Source organism: Carcharodon carcharias, chromosome X, assembly GCF_017639515.1.
Source record: "Carcharodon carcharias isolate sCarCar2 chromosome X, sCarCar2.pri, whole genome shotgun sequence".
In the NCBI taxonomy this organism is placed as follows: domain Eukaryota; kingdom Metazoa; phylum Chordata; class Chondrichthyes; order Lamniformes; family Lamnidae; genus Carcharodon; species Carcharodon carcharias.
Window position 1 is genome coordinate 19,369,960 of NC_054507.1, and position 15,381 is coordinate 19,385,340.

The 15,381-nt window shown below is 45.1% G+C and overlaps 1 protein-coding gene across 1 annotated transcript in view; it reads right to left on the reverse strand.

The window, feature by feature from the left end:
• Positions 1–279: 279 nt before the first annotated feature.
• LOC121273243 (transmembrane protein 198-like) overlaps positions 280–15,381 on the reverse strand; it is an 80,644-nt gene continuing 65,542 nt past the window's right edge. The window contains exons 3-5 of the mRNA XM_041180274.1: positions 2,685–3,260; positions 1,656–1,804; positions 280–423 (exon numbers count right to left, since the gene is read on the reverse strand). Of these exons, the coding sequence (XP_041036208.1) occupies positions 280–423; positions 1,656–1,804; positions 2,685–3,260 (869 nt within the window). The remainder of the gene's footprint in view (positions 424–1,655; positions 1,805–2,684; positions 3,261–15,381) is intronic.

Sequence of the window (15,381 nt, forward strand, 5' to 3'; positions counted from 1 at the left end):
ATGCCTGTTGAGCAGAGGTGTCATTTCTTCTAGCCAGCAGGCCCTTTCAGTCAGACTGCTGAAAAAACTGTTCAGGCAGTGAACAAACTAGGAGACTCGAGAGATTTCTTCATAGTTGCAGGAACTGTGATTCCTAGAGAGAGACACAAACAGACCATGGTGTGTGGAGACTTCTGGCTAGAGCGCCACATATTATCTACTTGTCACCTGCTAGGAGCTAAATAAACTGGTTGTTCACTAATAACCTTGACCAATACACGCTGTGCAATGATGACTAGCTCATGCCGTGACCACGGGAGTTGTGGCTGTGAGTGGGACAGTGGAACCACAGTCATAATCCAGATCTACGATGGTGTGAATGTTTGTGTTCAGACTGCTCATGGATGTTGCTGTCTGCCGATCTCGGATACTCTGAATGTAGCTCTAGAGGGAAAAGAGAGAGAAATTAATTATTATAGAATAGCACAGAAGGAGCCCATTCAGGCCATCACATCTGTGCTGGTTCTTTGATGAAGCTATCCAATTAATCCCACTCGCCAGCTCTTTCCTCATAGCCTTGCAAACTTCTCCCCCAAGTATTTATCCAATTACCTTTTGAAAATTATGATCGAATCGGCTTTCATCAACTTTCAGACAGTGCGTTCCAGATCCTAACAACTCACTGTGTAACATTTCTTTTCCTCATGTGGACTCTGGTTCTTTCTTATATGGAAATTGGGACAATAACCACTTCCCAGAATCTGAAGGATTTCTTTCTTTGTCAGGATTTTCCACTAGAGTTGCTGTGGCTGTCCAGCCTAACACCAGGAGACGTAGGTAGGAAATTGGTTAAGGAGCTGCTCCTCTTCCCCCATCCACATCATCCATTCTGCTCCCCCTCCCCCAATCCTTTCTCCAACTCCCCTCAAATAGCAAGACCTGCAGCCAACATTTTGAAACCCCCCCCCACCATCTACTCTCTCCCGCCCTTCAAATCAGGCTTCCCAATAGAAGTGGGAATGCCAACAGAAAATCAGTTGGGATCAGAATGGGCAGAACTCTTATTCCACTGTCACTGCACTGGAACTCAACCTAAGTGGAAAATCCCAGCTTTGATGCCTTGGCTCACACATGAAGAATGGCACGAGGACAGCCAGTGTCCATGGAACCACATCCCACAAGGAGCCAACACCTTCAGGAGAGCAGGGGAACAAACACTGGGTAAGAGGGCTGGATGAGTAGCAGGCATTCTAGTGCTCCATTGCATCACTCAGTCTGATTTCTATAATTCGCTCCCATGTACACAACCCTATCATCACATAACTGGTGACTTTTAAAAATTCGTTATCTTACTCGATTCCTGTGTTGGGATTGGTTATATATGAAGTAATTGAGGCAAATCGCAGAGATGCCTTTGAGGGGAAGCTAGATATGTACATGAGGGAGAAGGGTTAGGTTGATAGGTTAGATGAAGAGGGGTGGGAGGAAGGTCATGTGGAGTATAAATACCGGCAGCAGTTGGGCGGAATGGCCTGTTACTGTGCCCATATATCCTATGTAACCATGTAGCTTAACATTGTGCAGAAGAATGGAGATGCTAAGATCAGCAGGTCTATGCTCTTGCTTCTGATCATTCCAATATTCCAGGGAAAAGAGTTTGACTTTTGATACTTTACCGGTGAAAGAATGTCTCCCGTGTACCGTTTGACTGGGTATGGTTTCCTGCGGTATGTGCCCTCTGCCTGAGATGTCCTCTGTCGCTTCTTTGCTTCCTGCTGTCGTATTCTCATCAACTGCACTCGTTTTTGTCGTTTGCTGATAATAACTACAGGAAGAAAAAAGCATTAGTGGTAATAGAATTTGTATTAATACCTCTAATTCCTTCTCCTCCTCACCTACCCTTTACAGGATGTCTCCATCTTTACTCAAGAATAGAACAATTGAGCTAAAACACACTTCTGTTATTCCCATTTTCTTCTCCCTCAGCAGCAAACAGTCATGGCTGCAAGAAATTTGGACCTAGCAATGTTCTTCAGTGAGAAACTGGTCATCAAACAAACAGCAGAACAAATTAACCCAGGGCAGCACCAGTGAACTCTCTCTACCTGGTCCCAAAGGGTCTTTCCATCCAGATGATTACTGGAGATCGGCATCAATGCAGCAACTGAGCAGGAAATATAATGAGTCCATTGAATCTTATCATTCAAATGGCTCAGTGGCTAAAACCATCATCCAGTGTGTTCCGTGCTACACAAACTAGCAATGTGCCAGGTTTGATCCCTGGTCTTTCATGAGTTAAGTGGGGGGAGTGCTGGGGACACTAGAATTGATCTCAGGCCACCCCCAGACTGAAGGAAAGGAACAAGTTGAATAACCATCAATGTTTCTGCCACTGATCACTGTCCAGTGACCTCTGCTCTAAAGTGTATGCATGCAGGCACCAATGGCAGCAAGTTCAGGCTCAGCTGGATGGCTGAGATGACAAGTTGACAAAGAACCAGAGGGCTGTCAGCATCCCTCCAACAGTACCCTCATGGCAGTCTGTTTGATTACAGACAGAGAAGTAGAAAATCCTTTCATAAAAGTTTTCCAAATGTCATTAATGTAAAAAAAAAACTCCTCTGCCCCCCACCCCCACTCCTTCCCCTTCACAGAGGTAATGTTCACAGGATGAACACACAAACATGGGCCTGAGCTGGCCTTACCTTCAGTATGTGAGTAGCCTTCAGCTGTGAGTTTCCATTGGACCAGAATTCCCAGCATGCTCAGCACTGGCCAGATGCCAAGGATCACCCAACTGTACCAACAAATAGGCAGCGAGGGAGCAATCTTGAGCCTCTCATAGACATACTGTGCCAACAGAAACAGCTCGATGAAATAATCCACAGTCAGTGTAATGATGGCACCACCAAAGACTGCAGTGGAGATAATGGTGAAGAGTTTTTGCCACTGTAAAGTTAAGACAGCAAACAGCATCCCGACGCCAATAAGAAGCCCCACTGGAACCCAGATGGTGTGTGGGTGGTAGAACTGCTCCATTACAATGAGGGTGACAGTTGCTACCAGCAGGCCAAGCACCAGGCCAATCATGAAGAGGCCAACACTACGGACAAGCATGGTGACCAGTCCACACAGGATTCCGATGCCTAGACCAATACCAGCACTGGCCTCCACGCTCAACTGAATGTCCAGAACTCGCTCCTTGTAACACAGCAGGAAAATGATGATGGAGCCAAACATCAGCCCACAGAGGAACATGACAGCCTTGAAACAGCGATAACCTGCAACAAAAGTTTCAAAAAGTTAGATTAATAACTTTTACACTAGAACCCAGGCACAGAAACAATAGCTGTCATGCAACATAATGCTTAACTGAGTTAACAACTCCCTTACAGTAGCAAACAGGCAACAGTAATTCCTATCCCTACATAAGGTTGTGCAATAGCGCACTTGCTGCTAAGACCAGTTCTTTGAATTACACAACAGTGGAGATTGGGTTCATTATTATTTCATCACCACGCTGAAGCAAGTTTATCAACGGATTCAGAAACTAGTTGATAAGTGCCATCTTTAAGAGACCAGTTTATTTCCAACAGTGGTTCTGATGAAAGTTCATCAATCTGAACTGTTAACACTGCTTCACTCGCCACAGACCCTGCCTGACCTGCTGAGCATTTCCAGCATTTTTTGTTTTTATTTCAGATTGACCCGTCGTTTTTTGGTCTGGGGCAGCCATTTCTCTCTGGCCTCTTAAAACTCCAGAATGTGTCAATATTCCGAGATCTGTCAGGCACTTGGCAAGGTTCCTACGACAGTTTGGAATCTTTCCAGATTTAAGAAATATTCTGCAACAACTTGCATTTACATAAGGTCTTAAACACAAAGAGCAACCTGAGGTACTTCACAGAATGGTGTATGGAAATCAGACAGGGAAGGGGAATTAGGAGGGGTGATCAAAAACTTTGTCAAAGAGTGATGGGAATTGAGAAAGTTTTTAAAGAAAGCCTGCGTTTCTATAGTGCCTTTCAAGGCCTCAAGATGGCCAAAAGCACTTTACAGCCAATGAAATACTTCAGAAGTGCAGTCACTGTTGTAATTGAGGAAAACACAGCAGCAAGTTTGTCCACAGCAAGATCCCACAAACTGCAAGAAGCTAAACGACCAAGTCATCAGTTTTTCTTTGGTGTTGGTTGACTGATAAATGTTAGTCAAGAAAGCAGGAGAACTTTCCTGCTCTTCTTCAAATAGTGCCATGGCATCTTTTACATTCACCTGATAGCGCAGACAGGGGGCCTCAGTTTTATGTCTCATCCAAAAGATAGCACTTCCGACAGTGCACCACTCCCTCAGTACTGCACTGAAGTGTCAGCCTATCTTACGTGCTCAAGTCTCTGGAGTGGGGCTCAAGCCCATGACCTGCCTGAGATGTGAGAGTGTACTCACTGAGCCATGATTGACACACAAAACAGAAAAAAAAACATTATTAACTTCAAGCCAATATGATTACTGAATGAAACCAGCTCTGAGTTTTTAAGTTGTCAATTCAAGAAAAGCATATTGACAACTTTGGGGCTTTGTTAAAAAGGGACAGTGAGTATGAAAGTGTGGATCAAATCAGTGAAAGCTACAACATGCACAGTGTAGAAGCTTGCCTGTCCAACACTCAGATTCACTTATCCCAAATTGAAACCACATCCTGCAGGATCTGAAATAGCTTTGAAGCAGGAGGTGCTTGAAGCCGAGTCAGATTCTCAGTAACAATTTTAGCCTCTGGTCCTAGTTTCAGACTGAGTTTGCATATAGTCAGCAATTTGAAGCTACACAAATAGTCCTATCATGGCTCCTATAGACTTTCCTTAAGTTTGAATGGTTGTTCTGGATAACAAATGGAAGCCAGATAACATGGACACAGCTAGCCATGCTACAAGCACAGCTACATAAGCATTATTATAAAGTTGTTCAGGCCATTCAGATACATTTTAACTAATTTCAGCCCCAACTTGTTTCTGGTAGCTGTTGGGTGTTTATTTGCCTGTGGTTGGTATTTTTCTTTCATTTTAGCCTTGGAAACCGAACATGAACAGGCTACATAGAAACATAAAAAACAGAACAACAACTTATATTTATATAGCACCTTTAATATAATGAAACATCCCGGGGTACTTCACAGGAACATTATAAAACAAAATATGACACCAAACTACATAAAATGATATTAGGTCAGATGGCCAAAAGCTTTATCAACAAGGTAGGTTTTAAGAAATGTCTTAAAGGAAGAAAGTGAGGTAGAGAGACAGAGAGATTTAGGGAGGGAATTTCTGAACATGGGGCCCAGGGAACTAAAGGCACGGCCATCGATGGTGGAGCAGTTAAAATCAGGGATGTTCAAGAGACTAGAATTAGAGGAGCGCTGAGATCTCGGAGACTTGTGGGGCTGGAGAAGATTACAGAGATAGGGAGGGGTGAGGCCATGGAGGCATTTGAAAACAAGGATGGGAATTTTAAGATCAGGATGTTGCTTGACTGGGAGCCAATGTAGGTCAACGAGCACAGGGGTGATAGGAGAGCAGGTCATGCTGCGAGTCATGCAACAGAGTTTTGGATGCCCTCAAGTCTACGGAAGGTAGAAGAGCAGCCATGAGTACATTGGAATAGTCAAGCCTAAAGGTAGCAAAGGCATGGATGGGGGTTTCAGCAGTAGACGAACTGAGACGGGGTGAAGTTGAGCGATGTTACGGTGGTGGAAATAGGCAGCCTCAGTGATGACATGAATATGAGGTTGGAAGCTCATCTCAGGATCAAATGTAACACCAAGGTTGCGAACAGACTGGCTTAAGTTTGGACCATTGCCAGGTAGAGGGATGGAGTCAGTATCTAGAGAACAGAGTTTGGAATGGGGGCCGAGACAATGGCTTAAGTCTTCCCGGTATTTAATTGGAGGAAATTTCTGCTCATCCAGTACTGCATGTTGGATAAGCAGTCTGATAATTTAGAGAGTGGAGTCGTTGAGGGAGGTGGCGGTGAGGTAGAGCTGGGTATTGTCGGCACACATGTGAAAACTAACGCCGTGTCTTCAGATGATATCACCAAGGTGCAGCATGTAGATGAGAAATAGGGGGCCAAAGATAGATCCTTGGGGGGAGACCAAAGGTGACGGTACAGGAACAAGAAAAGAAGCCATTGCAAGTGATACTCTGGCTCCGATTAGATAGATAAGAATGGAACCAGGTGAGAGCAGTCCCACCCAGCTGGACGACAGTGGAGAGGTATGGGGGAGGATGGTGTGGTCAAACCGTGTCAAAGGCTGCAGACAGGGCGAGAAGGATAAGGAGGGAAAGTTTACCTGTGTCACAGTGACACAGGATGCCATTTGTGACTTTGATAAGAGACCGTTTCGGTACTGTGGCAGGGGCAGGAACCTGATTGGAGGAATTCACACATGGAGTTCTGAGAAAGATGGGAACAGATTTGGGAGACAACAATGCATTCAAGAACTAAAAAAATAGAGACTACTCTTTCAACACGTCACCTGAACTGCAAATAACCTACCGAGATGTGTTCAAGAGAACAAATAATGTTTTATTGAAAGCATATTTCCGAAGCAATCTCTAATTTCATAATCACAGCATTCTCCTTTCAGAATAAGGTGCATTGTTATAAATAATCTGCTGTAAATTGCCTGTAGCACCAAAGTCTATCGGCAGAAGGTACCACTGAGCAGGTGGACCACAAGATAGCAGCAGGCTGAACATAAAGAGACAATAAAAGGATCACACAACACAAACAAAATCTATATTTTAGTAACTTGTGAATTGTTTTATCTTGTCCGTAAAATGGCCATACGCCTCCGTATTAGTTGGTGGTGGGGGCAGGATATTTGAAGCAAGTTCATGGTATGGAGTCGAGAGCAATGGCATCCATATTGACTACATCGCAACTGAGTCCTTTTTGGGAAAGACCTCAAATAACTTGGGCGCCAGCCTTAAAAACTCCTGCTTGGCTCCGAACTCTGACTTCAGCTTCACGTCAGCACAGTTCAACCATGGTGATAACACACTATAAACCCTGGCCTTTCAATTAGTTTTCACAATTAAAAACTGACACAGTTCCCCACTTTGACTGTACACCATGAAATTCTGCAATCACTGCACTGGCTTACGTATTTTCACATCACTGGCACTTCTAGAATAATCATTGGCATTATAACATCTCAGCAGCATGGAATATACAGGAACAACTCAATACAATAAGAGCGGGACACAGTTAGGGAGAAGTCATGAAAAGAACCAAGAGCAGGATAAAATGCACAGCATCTGCTCTGAAATGGAAAAAAGACGTGTCCAATTTCTGCTTGTAGATAATTCTAGCACATCAGATTGCTTTGCAGCTGTGTATGTTGAAGCTGCCCAAAACTATCCATGTTTAGGTTCCACATTCTTTTTCTTCCCTTTTATTGCATTCATATTAATTGGCAGCAATAGCACCTGTTACTAGTCCCAGCAGACTGGATCCAGATCTGTATGTATCAGACACTTAACAAACAGGACTATGGAGCCTTGAGCTTAGTTAGGAATCCCAGAAGATTATATGAATTGCCTCTACTCGGATGGGAAGGATCTAATTAAGTTGGCTTACACAGGCTCCTTTCCTGCTGCCTTCTCATTTTCATTAAGTAATTGGAACATTTAATTCATTGCAGTTTCAGCCAGGCCAATAAGAGCATCAAACTTCCTGTAAGAGGTTTCACTCGCAACAGCCATTTTGTAAAGTTCTAGTTTTCAAAATGGAGGCTCTCAACACCACCAATGATTTATCATATAATTAACTCGTAAATCAAAAATTCCCAAAAATGAATCAGAAAACTCCCTTTAGGGTGTGTAAATTGGTGGTTAGCCCTCATTTAGAGGCACAAGGGGAGTACGCCCGATGATAAAAAAAAACTTGTAAATGTAAACGACCAGACTATTGCCATTGGAGCTAAGGTTGACAAATTAAAATGTTCAGATTGAGATCTATACTGACATCATTCTAGCCTCTTGAACATCCTTGATTTTAATCACTCCACCATTGGTGGCCATGCCTTCAGCTGTCAAGACCCCCAAACTTGGAATTTCCTCTCTGACCCTCTTCACTTCTCTCTCCTCTTTAAGATGCTCATGAAACCCTACCTCTCAGCAAGTTTTTGGTCATCTGCACTGATATCATTTTATGGTGTCAAACTTTGATTATGCTCCTGTGAAGCACCTTGGGATGTTTTACTACATTGAAGATGCCATACAAATGCAGATGGAGTGATTTTCAAGGAGTTGTGTGGTTAATACCCATGAGGTGGAATTTTACGCTGTCAGGATTTTATGGACTTTTGAATGGCTTACCGCATTTTACTACCCTGACAGTGCCCTAAAATTCTGCGCATGGTTTCTCAACATGTGCTCACTGCAAGCACTGGATCATAGAATCACCCCTTACATGCACTGAAAAATCCCACTCAATGTCCTATGGGCTTATTGATAATGACACCAGAAAAGCAAAGAACAAATGGGAGAGCAGCACTGAGAATGGGCTATGCTGATGTTCACCTTCCCCACTAAAGCAATAGCAGTGTAAAGGCACCAATAATAAAGAATTTGCATTTATGTAGTGCCTTTCACAACCTAAGGACATCCCAAAGTGCTTTACAACCAATGAAGTACTTTTGAACTGAAGTCATTACTATATATGGTAGATGCAGGAAGGAAGTTCCCAATGGTGGGGGAGTCCAGAACCAGGGGTCACAGTCTGAGGATATGGGATAGACCATTTAGGACTAAGATGAGGAGAAATTTCTTCACCCAGAGAGTGGTGAGCCTGTGGAATTCGTTACCACAGAAAGTAGTTGAGACCAAAACATTGTATGCTTTCAAGAAGGAGTTAGATATAGCTCTTGGGGTGAAAGGGATTAAAGGGTATGGGGAGAAAGCGGGAGCAGGCTATTGAGTTGGATGATCAGCCATGATCATAATGAATGGCAGAGCTCGAAGGGCAGAATGGCCTACTCCTGCTCCTAGTTCCTATAATGTCAGAAACATGACAACCAATTTACACACAGCAAGATCCCACAAATAGCAATGTAATGGCCAGATAATCTGGTTTTAGATGTTGGTTGAGATTAAATATTGGTCAGAACACCGAGGCAAACTCCCCTGGGATGGCCGAAAAAGGGCAACAAAGCAGTACTCCCTCAGTAAAGTCCACACCATTTTAATGTTAAAAACAGGCACTCACTTATGGCGGCCAAAACACAATGTCCATTTGTATTAACACATTTCAAACTTCCTGGTTATAGCATTTTAAATCTTATTTTTATTTAAGGCAGGAAGAACTGCATTTCCTCACCTGTGATACTGGATGAGTGAAGGTCATATCACAAAATGATGTATGGATTATAATATATATATATATTGCCTTTTGACCAATTGATATGTGTGCTGAACACCAAAGACTGACAACCAAATCAGGCAGTCTATTATGTCAGAGATAGATTCTTGTAGCACTCTTATAAATTGCCAGTGCCCAGTGTTTAGCTCTGTATTACTTTGTTGCCAAATCCCAGAGTTAAGCACTCTTAAAATCAGCTGCCAGTGTTGAGTGCGCTTCTCAGCTGCTGCCAGTGTCCAGTGTTTAGTGCTCTTCTCATCTGCTGCCAGTGTCCAGATATTAGCACTCTTATAATCTGCTGCCAGTGTCCAGAGTTTAGCACTTTTATAATCTGCTGCCAATGTTCAATGGTCTTCTCATCTGCTGCCAGTGTCCAGAGTTTAGCACCCTTATAATCTGCTGCCGGTGTTTGGTGCTCTTCTCATCTGCTGTCAGTATCCAGAGTTTAGCACTCTTATAATCTGCTGCCAGTGTTCAGTGGTTTTCTCATCTGCTGCCAGTGCTCAGAGTTTAGCACTCTTATAATCTGCTGCCAGTGTTCAGTGGTTTTCTCATCTGCTGCCAGTGTCCAAAGTTTAGCACTCTTATTGTCTGCTGCCAGTGTTTAGTACTCTTCTCATCTGCTGCCAGTGTTTAGTACTCTTCTCATCTGCTGCCAGTGCCCAGAGTTTAGCACTCTTATAATCTGCTGCCAGTGTTCAGTGGTTTTCTCATCTGCTGCCAGTGCCCAGAGTTCAGCACCCTTATAATCTGTTGCCAGCGTTTAGTATTCTTTTCATCTGCTGTCAGTATCCAGAGTTTAGCACTCTTATTGTCTGCTGCCAGTGTTTAGTGCTCTTCTCTTCTGCTGCCAGTGTCCAGAGTTTAGCACTCTTATAATCTGCTGCCAGTGTTCAGTGGTCTTCTCATCTGCTGCCACTGCCTAGAGTTTAGCACTTTGATTATCTGTTGCCAGTGTTGAGTGCTCTCCTCATCTGCTGCCAGTGTCTAGAGTTTAGCACTCTTATAATCTGTTGCCAGTGTTGAGTGCTCTCCTCATCTGTTGCCAGTGCCCAGTGTTCAGTACATTGATAATTTGCTGCCAGTGTTTAGTGCTATCCTCATCTGCTGCCAACGCCCAGAGTTTAGCATTCTTATAATCTGCCAGTGTTAAGTGCCCTTCTTATCTGCTGCCAATGTCCAGAGTTTAGTGCTGTTATACTCTGCTGCCAGTGCCCAGTGTTCAGTGCTTTTATACTTTGCTGCCAGTGCTGAGTTTAACACTGTTATAGATTGTTGCCGGTGTTTCAGCAGTGAGGCCTGAGACTGCTTGCATTTGATCACTAACATGACTCACAGATTGCCCGTATAACAAATGCACAATCACATTCACACATATGCACTCTCTATAAGAGGAGGGGCTGAAGTATCAGCCCAGATTTTGCGCTCAAGTCTCTGAAGTAATATAAGATGTAGCTGCTTAACTGGGAAGAGATCTGGAGTAAGCAGAGAGCAAGTAACTCGATTGAATAAATAGGGCAGAGGCGAAAACACATCTGCAATACCTATCAATCGTTTTTGGCTCAATGTTGCTACAAATTAAATAGAAAGGCAAAGATTATAAGACTAGATAAAACGTTCATTTTTTAAAAAGTGACAAATGGGTGGAAAATAACCCAATAAAACCCTCATTGTGACCTCCAGTTATATCAATTGCCTTTATAGAAGAAAAGAGTTCGCTATACTGGAACTGAGGGATGGCAGTGATAATGTTAGGTCAGAGTACAAAGTCCAGATAATACTCTGAACAGCGAGTTTAGGAAAATCACCTGGAAGTGGGCAGGGTGTAGATTATCACTGGCTGGATCCTGCAGGCACTGACAGTGGTGCAAAGGTCACTGAGAACTATGGCAATTATTACCATCAATATCACAGTAAGCCAGTCTATACTTACAACCCGCAGTGACACATGAAGAAGCCAGTGAACTGGTTTTGTAAGTACAGGGAATAACCACGATTAGAGTAAAATTTGATATTTGTGTGTGCCTCTGCCCTTGCCTCAGCCCATTTTGGTACTGAAGCTTTCATCCATATCTTTATCACCTCCAATGATCACCTGGCCAGCTTCCTGTCCTCCACTCTCAATAAGCTTTAACTGATTCAAAGCACTGCTGCTTTATGCAAGACTCACTGCAATAACCCCTGTGCTCACTGACCACTCCTCCAACACCTCAAATTAAAAACTCCACCCCTCCCAAGCTCTGTAGCCTCCTGCAGTCCGACAGCATCAAAACCCCCTCACCCCAACTTTTATTCTTCCAACTCTGGACTCTTGAGCTTATTCCCTCTCTTTTTTCCACCATTGGTAACTGTGCCTTTAGCTACCTAGGCCTCACTCTGGAACTTCCTCCTAAGACCCGCCACCTCTCTACCTCTCTCTCCCCTCCTTTCACACCCCTCCTTAAAACCACTTCTTTGACCAAGCTTTTGGTCACCCATCCGGGTTGTAGGAGTCTAGCACCAATCCTTTCCAGTATGTTTTTCTCTGCCATGCTTTCCAATGTCTTCCATGATGGTGGTCCTAGCATCGAAATCAGATATTGCATGGATGGGAAGCTGCTCAATCTGAGATGACTCCAGGTCAAGACTAAGTTCTCCAAGGACACACTTAACGAGTTTCTTTTTGCTGATAACTGTGCACTAGCTGCCAGTTCACAGCTGGAAATGCAACGCAGCCTGGGCTTGTTCTCCATTGACAATGACAGTATGATACTGCATTATGCCCCATCTCAAATCCTAGCTCCCCCCCTCCTCATCCTGCTAAATGGCATGAAGTGCAAGCTGCAGATGGTGTGACCATGGACCACTTGTTTCCCACCCTATTACCAATCCAAACCCCTCACCCCAATCCTCTCCTGCATTTCTGCTTTCAGATACCCTGAGACCTGTCGCCTGGCCAGCAAATGCAGCCTCAGGAGGAAGATTGACAGCTACACCACTGATAAAGAAACACTCTCTCTTGATCTGACACTCGCAAACACCAACTCACATACTGGCATTGTGGGTACCTCAGATGTTAGTATAGAGTTGGAATCTGTACATGGTGAGTCACTGGGCGCAAGCAGTCTGCAGCCAGTTCAGGGGGAAAGGATAGTCTGTGTGCCAGCTCACCGGAGGGTGATTTGGTCGATGATTCTGCTGCAGGGGACTCAGATGAGAACTGCGATGGGGTAGCACACAGAAGAATGCTGATGGACCTGGACACAGAGATGCTTGCTACACTGACAACAGACTATCTGGCAGGCCTGCCAATGTCAAGGAGCATGGAGGAGTTAGGCTCCAACTTGGCACAGGGCTTTGTGCAGATCTTGGAGCCCATCCTTTCCAGTGTGGAAGGAACAGCCAACTCCAAGAAAACACTTGTAGACCAACCTGTGATGCAATATCTTGTGGCCAATGTCTCAGCTTCCACTGCAGCACAGGCAGAAGCCACCCAACATCTGGGTGCTGCAGTGGAAGCTGAGACTGAGATCACAAGCTCCACGCTTGCTGCCATGCAGGCTCAGACTGCTGCCATCTATGGCTACGGGTACTAGTGCTCAAAGGGGCATGCTGGCTCTCACAGCAGTCCATCCATCTGCTCGCCAACAGATAACTAGAATATCTGAGGCGCCACCCCCAGGGGAGTGACATTGGCTCTGTGCAGCACAAACCTGCTGTCCTCTCGGAGGATAACAACATTCGTGCTTCCACCGCTGCCACTTTGCCAGTGCCCCTGTTGTTGCCAATCAGTCAGCCCAGACTGCTGCAGCACGTGCAGCCTGAAGCCGGGCCTTCTAGGCCCAGAGTTGCTCAAGGTCATCTTGCAAGACCATCTGCAGTCCTGCAAAACAGACACAAAGGGAATGCGGAAGGGTGAATGGTTCAGTTGTGCATGTGCTATTGGAAGTGTTGTTAAAGTTGTTAAGGAATGGTTTTATTTCAGGATTTGAGCCAAGAAAATGCTGTGATGGTACAGTACGTAGTGGATGGGTTGAAAGGTGGGAAATTGTGGAGCAACTATGATGTGGGGGTGTGATCTCAAAAGAACTAGAGTCTGAGAATCTGCTCTCAACAGCTCATCCAGAGCGAAGGGATCCTGGATGCCTTTTCCCATTTTCCTATCCCTCTTCCCACTAGACGCAGCTTCCACTCTCTGCTGCGTGTTCTCCATTTCCAAGTCATGCTGCAGCCCAAGAGGAACTGCAGCTATAGACCTCCTCACTGAAAGCAGCAGGTTTTCTCCTGACAGGCCTTCCAACGCCTCTGACCTCCTTGTCAGATCCAGCAGTACTCCCTTGAAAATCTAAAAGGCTTACAGCAGAACTCCACTAACACATTAGGTAGAGTGTTATGGTCCCCCGCTGGCAGACTTGCAGGTAGGGGGGACACTAAAATTCCCAGGTGGCCTTCCTGCCACCCTCCCACATGTCCCCAACCTGTCTGCAATTTCATAGGGGTGGGGGCGGAGCAGGTGAAACCTAGGGCGGCCTGCCCGCCCTCGCTCCAATTGAGACCAATAATTGACCACTTAAAGGCCACTTCCTGGGCAGCCTCTATTTTGAGTCTGGTGGGAGGAGCTCAGGGGCAGCAGGGAAGCTGAAAAGTGACCCTGCTTGGGCCTTGGGCAGGAAATGGGGGCAGTGTCTTCCTAAAGGTCCCCCTTTCCATAATGGGTGCCCACCCACTCCCCCACCAAGGTCTGCCCCTGTAGATGCTCCCTCTGTCCCTTGGCCTCTCCATCAAGACCCGCACCCCCCCCCCCCCCAGGCTTCACCTCCTCTCCCTAACTGTGAAACCCCACAGTTACCTGGTCCTGGACTCTGAGACTTAGAAACTGGGGACTGCATGTAGTCCCAATCCTGGCCTCTAGTGCTGTTGGCACTGCTAGGACTGCAGAGTTGCCTGCCAGTCGGATTAGCTGGCAGCTCTCTGAGGCGGGACTTCCAGCCAATTAATGCTCCATGGTTGAATGGCTGTGGGGCTGCTGTGATCAGCAGCGAATCAACGGGTGGCAGCAGGATGGGAAACCCCACCATCCAAAAATCCTGCCCATTGTCTCTGTAGGTTGAAAGCACCTCACCTGCTAGTTGGATGGCTGGCCCTCTAGATAACATTGATGGGTCGGTCCCTCTGGCTGGTGAACACATGTTCACCTGGGAATGCTTAATCAAGGGCATTAACTGGACCTCTGTGGCAGATGAGGTGTCAAATTAATATTAGAGACTGTCTGATGGCACAATATAACCACTCTGCATGTCTCCAGCTGACACACAGCACATCTACACTTGCATGGGCCATGCCAGGAAAGCTTTAATGGCAACTTTTTTCAATTCGTGACTTAACACCAGCAGCAGCAGCACTGCTTGGCCCAATTTTGTGGCAATAGTGACTTAGGACACTGTCCTTTTACACCTGACTAACTTTTCAAATTACGTTATGTGCGATTTATCTGACACAAAGAAAATTCTCTTCCACAAAAACATGGCGCTACAATCTCACTGTTTATTCATTTGCTTTGTAACTGCACTCGCCCACAGGCACTGCCTCAATCCTTGCCTATCAAACCACAGCCTCCCAAGCATTCACTTCAATTCCCAAGCCACTCTACATTTCCCCACAAGACTGCCATTTCAAAGCTTTCCTTTGCCATCCTCCAGGCCAAACAGACACATGTGATGCTCACAAAAATTTGCATCAGTTCAAACAATACTTCCAACTGCTTCCTCTGTTTTCCCAGAAGGGACTGCTTCAGCCTACAAAGACGTTTAATTCTAATGATCCAAGATTAAGAAACATTTTCTTCAACCTGATGAACACGGAGTTGAGCAACAATAGACTTGAGACAGCAATTGATCAACAGCAACAATAGAACTTCACTGTACCAGGACAAAGCCACTTTGAAATGTGCTATTACTCACAGTGCAGCATCTCTCTAGGTGTCTCACACACATTTATTAATACCTC